This window comes from Fringilla coelebs (genome assembly GCF_963513975.1).
Source record: "Fringilla coelebs genome assembly, chromosome: 2".
NCBI lineage: Eukaryota > Metazoa > Chordata > Aves > Passeriformes > Fringillidae > Fringilla > Fringilla coelebs.
Window position 1 is genome coordinate 111619404 of NC_140029.1, and position 11102 is coordinate 111630505.

Sequence of the window (11102 nt, forward strand, 5' to 3'; positions counted from 1 at the left end):
TCAGGAAATGAAGAGCTAAAGTGCTGCCTAGAAGAACCCCTAGGACAAAGTTGTACCTAAACTGCTATACAGTGCTGAAGGCTTTCATAGTCACAATATTATGTTTTAAAAGATCTTAGAAAGCCAACATTAATAGATTCTCAAAGGAAAAAAAAAAAAAAAAGATCAACAACAGGAAAACAAAAAACTTCAAAATACTTCCTTAGTCTACCATTCAAGATTCTTTAGCTACTTTATCAATGAGAAATTTTGGGGGTCAGCTGGAGCTGGGTGATCTTCTTAGACAATGATCATCTGTACTGATTTCCTGGGACAACTATAATGTTAGTTTTCATAATTAATTCTGAATCATCTGTTTAAATTTTAAGGAGCCATTCACAGTCATCTGTGCTGTGTGTCAAGTGTCACAACTACATCTGAATTATGCAAAGGAAAAAAGTTGTGTGTGACAGTCTGTTATTTTCCTATCAGAAATGAAAATGAGTTCACAAAGCATTAGAGAGCTTAAGAGCTGATTTAGTATTCACAGCATCTACTACAAGAGACCTGGCACATCCAGGGAGCTTCCTAAGGAAGATAAATCCTTGTTTCTGTATTTGGACTCTTTTGACACTGTCCTGCTGCTACAAGCTGTCTGGAAAGTGTTGTACCCCTAAAAATACACCCAAGGCTGAATGTTTCCAGGAATTCTTCAGCAAGCTTTGATGGAAGCTGACCACAGAGACAGTCATTCTCTGCCAAAATGGGATCTTGGGAGATTTTGCTGGGCTCCCAGTCCTGACCACACACAAGTCATTTCCAGACCAGCTGCCAGTCTGGGCTGGGAGCAGCTGCTCCAGTTTGCCTTCCTCTCATCCTCACTGCTGCAGACACACACTGAGCCAAGGAAACCTGCCAGAAACCTCAGAAACCCCAAACACTGACCTCCACAGCCCTGTGTGGAAGTGCTGTTTGATGCATCTTAGCTCTGCAAGGAAGTTGCTGTATTTGTATCATTTCCATGCAGTTCAGCAGCAGTGTGGGATACAGACACATGCAAGCACTAAGCAGGGGTTACTCCAGCAGCACTCCTTCCCAGCCATTCCACTTCCTCAAGTGCTCCTTACAACTCTTGCACGTGATGTACTCTCACCTATCTCCACAGCTCTCCTCACCACACACTTGATTTCCTGCATGTTGTCCTGGGATTTATTCTGCCTAAATGCTGCTGCTTTTAAAAAGAATCACATTGCAGTGCAGTAAGAAACTGAAGTAAAGAGAAAGGCATGCTCAAGAGCTGCAGACTAGTTGGAAAATGTGAAAAGGAGGAAAGCTAAAGCCCAATCTGCACTAGAGAAGTTTTGCCAGCATAGCTGCATCCCAGATCTCAAGACACAGATGGTTTAAACAGCCCTGGAACTAATGGGGTTTCTGCCATTCGCATTTATGCCAATTCACTGCGTGAACATAATTCTTCTGGCTAAAATATTCAGTTGTGTCAATGCTAGGATTTAAATCTCTAAAAAAATATAATTAAAACCAAACAAACGAACAGAAAAAAAACCCCAACAACAAAAATTCCACACAACAGGAAAAGCACAGGAAAAGCACATGAAAGAAGCAAATGAGGACTTTCTGGTTATCCTGTGGCGCTCATGGAAAGTCTGATCAGTTACCTACCCACATTAATGCTCAGTCTCCATGCAGGAGAAGGCAGGTACATGAATAGTTCTCTGTATTGTATCACCAGCACTGTGGCACCCCATGCAGAGTATAGTGAAAATCACGTCCTGGTTAGTATAGATCTAAGTTTGAAGGCACAGAATCTGACTTTTAGAAAGACAGCCCCAACCTAAGTGTACAAGTCATCAAGGTGAGTGGAAGTCATCAAGGCAAGGAAGCCTGGCATCCTCTGGCAGAAAAGCATTGTCTGAAAGAAAAATCCAAACATTCCTCATCAACAAAATCCTGTGCCATGAATGCATCACTTTGAGAAAGCTTTCCACAAATTCTTCCCGCTTTTCTGGCAGCTTTCCTCCCTGTCTTTCCAATGGAGACAGGACAAAAATAAAAATCTTGAATTCTACTTCCTATAAAAGGTTGATGCTCTTAATATCCCTCCCTATTGCAAAATCATCAGCTTTAAGGACTGTTTTGTTTGTTTTGCTTTAAGTATTTCTTGGCCAGGACTACATGCACATCATTTAGGTGAAATAGCCTGAATTGTCTCAGTCCTGATAAAGGAAATGTTAGAGAAGGGCTGTTTAGGGAAAACCCAATGCAGAGTTTGCATCTGATAGGATTATGCCATGCCATATGGATAATAAGATCAAGGGGAAATGACCTTCAGTCTCCAAGATGATCAGATGAGGACTAGAACAAAGACAAATGATACAGTGAGAAGTACAGAGAAAGACACTGGGAAATATGCAGTAAGACAAATACTATCTAAAATAGCATCAGTCTCCAAAAACTAGTCAGAGATGAGATTAAAGATTAAGTGAATTTTGCTATCTCTCCTAACTGTAAGTGATCAGCCACAGACTTGTGCTGCTCTTCTGTCACACAGAATCCTGCTGCAGATGAGGAGCACAGGGATTTGTCATCTTCACGTTTCTTCCAGCAAACTCTTCTGAGACCAGTTCTCCCTCAAAGCTGCCCTGGTGATCACAGAGCAGAAAAATAATTCCCCAACTGTTGGACCAGGGTGTAGTCTGAAAATTATATTTTGTTATGTTATAGATTGAAATTGAGATCTTTTCCAGGCACACATTTGAAAATATTGATTGTTTTGTTACTGAACCTCCTTCTTGCAAAAGAGTTTCAGAGGGAGGTCTGTCAGTGAAGGAGGTTTGGGACTTGCAGCTGCACACACAAGTGTTTTCAGAGGGCTGTCAAAGAACACATGGCCTCAAAGCATAAGGATGAGTGGGAAGTGGGAGAAACAAGGCTGCATTTTATGACTGTTCAGGCAAACTAAAACTGCATCTCAACCTCCTTGCTCCAGCACTCCTTGTGATTCCTACAGGTTTCAAGCCCTTACCTGAAAAGGCAGTTTTTCTGGAACACAAGCAAAGCTATTCTGCATTTTCAACCCCCTGTACAAATTTAGTTGATAACAATGAAAACAAGCCACTCCTGCCTAGTAAGAAACTAGTTCTACAAATCAGATAAAAAATGGGTGATTAGTCACTTCTTTGATTCACTACCAATCAAAAAAAAAAAAAGAAAACAAAACCTTCAAGTAAAAACAAACAGGAACCTTGCCTTTTCTTCACTAGGACTTAAGTAAAAATTTTAAATTTTTTCTTAATACAGAAAATTTTTTGGTTGAATGGGGCATTTCAGGCACGTTAGATCCAAACTAAACAAAGGAGGAATGCCAAAGAGGAGGGATGGGAAGTGAGTGGCCCACCTATGTTATGGAGTGTTTAAGTTCAGATGCCAACCCCAAGTCCAAGGGGATATGTCCAAGGGGATAGGGTGGTGGCCACAGAGTTACATGAGATTTTGTCTTTATCATCATGGACGTGCCATTCTGCTCAGTGTGCAGCTCACACTGGGGATGGGGTGCTCAAACACAATTTCTCACATATATTTATTTAAAGAGCTTTGAGCATCTGCAGCAGAAAAGATGCCAGGAGGCAGCTCCTATGGGCACTACTGTCCAGGACCTGATCTTCTGGGGCTCAACCACAACATATACAATACAACCGACAACTAGCCAGGCCTTCATCCTGAGAGATCTGGACTAGGGGCTCAGATCAGCCTCACATAAGGGAGGAAACCAAATCCCTTCATCTAACAAAGAAACAAATCACTGTCATATCTTCTGGAGAACTATGAATAGAGGAATGAAATCTTCTCTTTCTCCAGCCAAAAATGATCAAATCATAACAGGTTCACTCTGTGACCACCCAAGTAACTGAAGCTGGATTTGGGAGTCATGTGTTATATAAGCAAGTCCATCATCCTGTGTTCTTGCTCCTCCTCCTTCCCTCCCCCTACACCCCTCAGCTAGATTAAAACAGATGGCAGAGGGACATGAAATAAAGAGCAAACATAGGCAAGTGACTAATTTTCCAAAAGGAGACAGAAAGCCAAACCCTTAACTTCAATGTTAGCAGCAGCAAGGAATGCATAATTACCCTCTGAACATCACATTCCTCCACATAAGCAGATGCAGTGGTTGCTACAGATAAGATGGCAACAAGCAGGGGAGGATCCTCCAGGCAGGCTTGACAGGCAGTCTGGGACTACACTGCAGTCCTAGACACACAAGCAGAGAACCTGGCAAAGGAATCACAGTGGGAAATGTGAAGGTGAGTTAATTACACCAAGGAGATGAGGACAGAGCTATTCCGGTGCTTCCCTTTTTCCAGAGAGCACTGTTTCCATTCCTGTCCTGCTGGAGTTGGTGCTTGCATCTCTCCTGTCAGCATCCAGTGGCACAGGGCAAATTCCCCTTCCCTGGCAGCTCAAGGAAGGCTTCAGACTTGGGATTTCAGCTACTTCAGTGGAAGCACTACCTATCTCTGTTGCAATAACATGACAAAGTAGACATTTGGGGTGGTAATTTTCAGAGCTAAGTCTATCAGACTTTGTTATTTTAGCCATTTGGGATTATTTCTGCTGGCAGAATGAATTTAAAGAGACATCCAGAAAATTTAAAGCAAGCATAATCTTTGTTGTGCCTGACACAAAGCATACTGCAGCACATCATTTTGCCAACAGAAGGACTTTTAAGACTGTGACACAGCTAAGAAAAGCACCAAATCCAGGTTCAAGGCACCAAAAGGTACTTTCCTTTGGCATTCTGTAAGAAATCAGAGCGCCTGTGCTCAGACATGGAGATACCTATTCTCCAGGACTCAGATTTGCTTCCTTCCTGCGTTATGTTGCTATTCAGGGCATGCTGCAAAGCCTATTTATTTGCTCATGCTTCTCCTGAGGCATGCTTGGGAGACAGAATTCCACATTATCTTTAGTTGATATTAGTTCAATTGATTTACCTGTAATTTTGCAGTTATTTGTTGTCTGTGTTTCTAGGTCTGTTGTGACTTTTTACAAGTGGAATTTATAAATAACTCCAGTTTGTGGAGACTCATACAGCAAAAACTAAACAGCTTTTAAGATATTTCTCCAGCTGCCAATACATTTCAGGTCCAAACTGTGCTCAGTCCCATGGACTGGATAGCATCACCCAAACAGGGAATCTTAAGCATCACTTTAGCATGTATATAAAAATATTTGCTGACAGATTAAGAACTGGAAATAACTCTACCTCTGAGTTATGTGGCAGATACGGGGGGAAAAAAGAAAAATAAGGTTTTAATCATGAAGAAATGCAGACCGGGTAAGGAGAGTTGGCAACCTTGTAATTTCTGCTTCGCACTTCAATCTCCTGACAGACATCTACTTTGCATTCCAGGAAAGGCAGGCTTGCTGCAGCAGCCTTCAGCTGGCAAGGAACTTCCCTTACAAACCTTGTCCCAGGGATTCCCTGTGCCTTTAGGAGCCTTAGGAAGAGTTATTGGCAGGAAAGAATTTAAGGACGCCAAGAATCAGGTGAAAGAGTCCCTCTACCCTTCCTCCCCTGTTGGGACATGGGAGTTCAAGATCAAAGTACACATCCCCTATCAGATCCAAGTACAAGCTCTTATTTCTTAAATAGGCTTTTTTTAATCCAAAGCAGCAATATTTCCCTCTACTCACACTTAATATGATGGATGAAGCTAATTGCCATTAGTACATCACTTGGTCAGACACACATTAGGAAGTCACATTAGGAGGAATTTGTACAATTTTATAAAGCCTCAAGCAATTTTAGATCCAATTGGCTTGCAGGTCAGAGTGGCCAACAGAGCAAGGGACACCTGCTGGCAAGAGAAGTGTTCCATTTCAAAGCCAGCTGAAGCCTGGTAGAAGGTGGAAAAGTAAGAGCTTTCTCTGCCCTGGTACAGCTTTGTGTTTACTTAAAGCACAAAGACTGCTATTGCTGCCTGAAGCAGTTTAAACACCCTAAATTCAATCGCTGGCTTATTTTGCTGTCTTATTACTGTTACTGTTTTTTAATTAAGACACATCTGGCTAATGAACCCAGACAGAAAGAAAGCAAACACCTTCTCTGACCCTCTCAGTACTCTCAGAAAACCTGTATTCAAAAGCAGTACTTAAACCCTAATCAGCAAGTTTTCTCTCCACCAATGCTTAAAGCAATACTAAAAAAAAAAAAAAAAAAAGAAAAAAAGAAAAAACAGGCCCAAAAATCAAGAGCTGTACATTTCTAGCACTTCAGTCTACATTCAGAACCCCAAACAGCAGACTGATGATGCCTTTCCCAAAGGTATTCCCAGTCAGGTTTCTCCAGCATTAGGCATTTATATTATTTTTGATGTTTTCAAAGGCAGAGTAGTACTGTTTTCCAAACCTGGAAGGGCAGACTGGCTGTTTAACAAGATCAATTACATTGTTATTTTGTAAATCTTAGTCACAATGGTGGATTACGGGCTTAATAACACACACATATGCTCAAGAAAAGCTGAAACACCTGCAACATCCATTTTTCTTGAGTGGTCACTAGACAAACTCAATGCTTACTTTTGTGATAAGGCTGCACAGACATTTTCACCCATGCCTTCTAAACAAGATCAGTAAGATGATATATGTGTGTGTTTACAGACAAGGAAGTATTTACATTCAGGTCACCTTAATATGCCAGATCTTGAAGGGAAGGAAAAAAGATTTTTAGAAGTGGTTAATTCCTCCAAAATAATAATATTCCTGTGTCCAAGATAAGAGGCATGCTATCTTAGGTGAACAGCAGCTTCCTTTGTTTACAGAGCTCTTGTTCAACAATCATAAATAATAATAAATAAATAATGAATAAAGTACAAGACACCATTTTCACCAGTCTTAAATTCAGGACAATGTAATGCAGTCAAAATCAAAATTTCAAGTCTTTCCAGAGTTTTGGAACAACAGCTGAGTATTGAAAAGATAATTTAAAAAACCAGCACCTCCATCTGCAGCAAGAGCAGGTGCCATGGAATTTGAGTTATCAGTGATAAGCTGATAGATTCTACAAGAGGGGCACTGAGCTGCCAACTCCACAAAAGTAGTCTTACAAACATCTGGACTGTAGTAATTCTTCTGAAAATAGCTGCATGCTTGAAATAGTCACTGCTAAACCCATTCCACAAGAGATAAATCATGCTACTAAGAGAAAGCAATAAAAATAAACAAACTAAGGTTCCAGGGAATTCCTCTTGTTTTACAGTGAATTAGCAGAAGCACTGTAATGAATTTGGTCAAAAATTGACAAGGAAAGCCTTAAGCAGAGGGGCAGAGGTCAGCTCTCCTGCATTCTAATCCAGTGCACTGTCTACAGGATCATCCTTCATACTCCTAAAAGTGGGTTGGTTGCTTGGTAAGGACAGAAGCCAGCCATAGCAACTGACTGAATTGAGTTCCACTTAAGAAAAAAATCCAGAATTAGGTCACTTCTGGCCATTTTCAAAAAAGAAAGAAGCAGCAGTCCTTAAATACTGACAAATGCTTCAACTACACATATTTATAAAACAATGTTTTTAGTTAATGATCACCCAGTAAAGCTGCACCAGTTGGAAATGGATCCCCACCTCACTCCACTAGGAAAGCCACCAAATTTTGTGACTGGCAGTCGTAAGCAGCACAGCCTTCCTGGCTCTGCCTCTCTGCCTCTACACAGAGAGGAATAATCACTGCACAGAAATGTGCACATTTCTGCCACTGTGCTTCTCATAAAGAGCATCCAAATCACAGCAGCACTAAGGAAACTACTTATTCCTACACACCACTTTTACAAATCTACCCATAGTGTCTTCCTTACTCCACAGTCTCAAACTGAAGAATCTTTCAAAAACAATTAATCAGCTTTCATTAGCTCTAAATTGCTTTTTCCTTGCTTACAATTAAGGATTAATATCCGAAGAGTTAGAAATTTATAAGGTGATTAACCATAATGAGTGATTAACCATAGCATGATCAACTGCTGAATATCAACAGATATCTTAGGTTTTTCCAATAAACTTTTTTTCCCTATGTATTTGCACAAGCTTGAAAAGGAAGATTTATTTAGCAGAGGTTGAGCATTCACCAGATAATAGCATATGTGTCTGTTCTTTCCCTACAAGGCAGCTGGCTATAGACAAAAATATCTGCAAAACAGAAATTAATGTGGATTCAGAAGGATTTAAGGTGACACTGACATGATGAAAGATCTATTTTTACATGTGTAAAGTATATTTCAAGTTCAGAGAAAGAAACACAGACAAGCAGATACTTGACCTGTACATGATGTGATCAGCTCATGTACAGGACAAGTATCTGCTCAGCATGTGCAAATATTACCACATAAAATATATTTCCTTTCCTTGTGCTTTCATTCAATTAAATGTTGGTCAATCACTGCTAAAAACATTCTTGAGCAGTCAGTAGCATATTAAGCACTGCTTGGGTTAAAATATCAAACCAAGTGAATGAGTTGGGTCCAAGGTTATAAACAGTAAACAAGATTCTTTTTTAGCCACTCCAGCATAATATCAAAAAGCTTTAGTTATGTTAATGAAACCAAATCTCTGAAAGAAAAAAATATTCACTCATTTCATATATTTCCCTACTAGTGGCATCCAACGTAACACAAGTGCAACTCAGTCACTACACTCAAAAATCTGTGAAAGATAGCCCCACTTAGGCGTTCATCAAGTAGATCTTACACAAGAAATTGCAGGTCAACACTCACTAGAGGATGAAACTTGATCCTCTTTAGAGAAGAGCTTGTCACTCACAATAAAAGCTGGAAACTCCAATTCAGCTGCATTCTGCAGGGTATTCAGAAACTCTTTTTGATAAAAACACATCCTCAGAACACAACCAAGTATTTATTTCATCTGTATTTCTCTGTACTTTTCTTCCTGCAAAGCCATAGTAGGAGTTAGGCTATTTCCATAGCCACAGAAAGAGTCATTAGCAGAACAACTAGCACCCAAGTTTTCTTCAGTTTTCTTTGGCAGAAACCACAGAACAGCAAAACTTGAGGAAAAGTAAATATGTTCTCAGGACTCTAATGTACATCTAATATTTCACTTAGCCAATAAGTGAACCATTTGAAGCTTTAAAACATATTAAGATGTTTCCTTTTAGAGATGTGTAAAAGGAAGACGTAAAACAACACTTTCATCACACCATTTTTTCTTCTGTTTGTATGGTGTCACCCCAGGGCATATGGCAGTGTTTCACATTTCTATTATCTTTTCAAAGCTATGTCCCAGTTAAGAAATCCCACGTTTAGCTAATACATGAGGAATGAGTCACTTATTGATGGGGAAAATGAGTTTATATGGGGAAAATAAGCATTATGCCTGGTGCATTAATGTTTTCAACAGTCATTACATTGCTTAGTGGAGCAGACAGCACGAGCCTAAAAAGAAGTGTTAGTGCTTACTTTTGGATGAGGTTGTTCACATTAAACCAGTTTCAGGACTCCTCTACAAAGCATTTAGAATAAGTAAGGGAAGTAAATATTTTTAGCCACTCAAGGAACCAGGCTGGAGTTTGGAGGCAGAATAATTTCTAACGATGAGTCTGAACTTCTTGTAAGCTTAGGGCCCACAGTCTTTTAAGATGACAAAAATCAAGAGTGCGTCATCTGAATGTTTTTACTTTTCCAACAGGTAACTGCTACGGGTAAAGATCATCTTTAAAAGGGAACATGGATTTAATAAACTCAACTGAACAAAACAGTACATCTGAAGAACCTTTCAAATGGGCGACATCCAAGATTCTCATTTCCATTACCCTGTCTGTGCTCGCTCTAATGACAACGGCCATCAATTCTCTCGTGATGACTGCAATAATTGTGACAAGAAAGCTCCACCACCCCGCCAACTATCTAATCTGCTCTCTTGCAGTGACTGACTTCCTTGTGGCAGTCCTGGTGATGCCCTTCAGCATTGTCTACATCGTAAAGGAGACCTGGATCATGGGGCAGGTGGTGTGTGACATTTGGCTGAGCGTGGACATCACATGCTGCACTTGTTCCATCTTGCACCTCTCCGCCATTGCTTTGGACCGGTACAGAGCGATCACGGATGCCGTGGAATATGCCCGGAAAAGGACACCTAAGCATGCTGGCATCATGATAGCAGTTGTATGGATCATATCCATTTTTATCTCTATGCCACCTCTGTTTTGGAGGCACCAGACAACCAGCAGGGAGGACGAATGCATCATCAAACACGACCACATCGTTTTCACCATTTACTCCACGTTTGGCGCCTTCTACATCCCGCTGGCCTTGATCCTGATCCTTTACTACAAGATCTACAAAGCAGCAAAGACATTTCACAGGAGAAGCGTCAGCCGGATCGTGAGGGAGGAGGGGGTGAATGGACAAGTCCTGTTGGATGCAGGTGAAAGAAGCACCAAATCAGCTTCAATGCCTAGCACAACAGAGAAGACCTCAGATCCCCTGGTGAGCTCTGATAAAATCAACATCACCCTACGAAGTCCCAGGTCTGAATCCAAGCATGAGAAGTCCTGGAAAAAACAGAGAATCTCCAGCACGAGAGAGAGAAAGGCAGCAACAACACTGGGTTTGATCTTGGGGGCGTTTGTGATCTGCTGGCTCCCATTTTTTGTAAAAGAAGTAGTTGTTAATACCTGTGAAACATGTCACATCTCAGAGGACATGTCTAATTTCCTAGCATGGCTGGGATATATAAATTCCCTTATTAACCCTTTAATCTACACAATCTTTAATGAAGATTTCAAGAAAGCCTTCCAGAAGCTTGTAAGGTGTGGGCAATACCTTTAAAGAGCTTTTGTTCATATAAGGAGAACAAATTCATCGTTTTTTAACCTGTATAAATTTATATAACTGAGATGGCATTTGTTGTATTTGAGGCAAAGCACCAGGACTCTGCATTTACATTATAATGACTTTTTTTTGTATAGGTAATATTGGGAGCATTAATTTGCCCAAGTTTTAAAGAGATGGATCATCTGGGATTGCTTTTGCTCTAGAAAAAGAGGTAGCTCTGATCCAAGCTGGGATTTGCACAGCTGCCTAGCTTGAAGCATAA

General features: G+C 40.6%; 1 protein-coding gene across 1 annotated transcript; it reads left to right on the forward strand.

Moving 5' to 3' along the window:
• Positions 1–9730: 9730 nt before the first annotated feature.
• HTR1F (5-hydroxytryptamine receptor 1F) lies at positions 9731–10834 on the forward strand (the record flags this gene model as incomplete). Its single annotated transcript, XM_084226189.1, has 1 exon — positions 9731–10834. One exon carries the CDS (start codon positions 9731–9733, stop codon positions 10832–10834), a length of 1104 nt encoding a protein of 367 aa, XP_084082315.1.
• Positions 10835–11102: the final 268 nt, after the last annotated feature.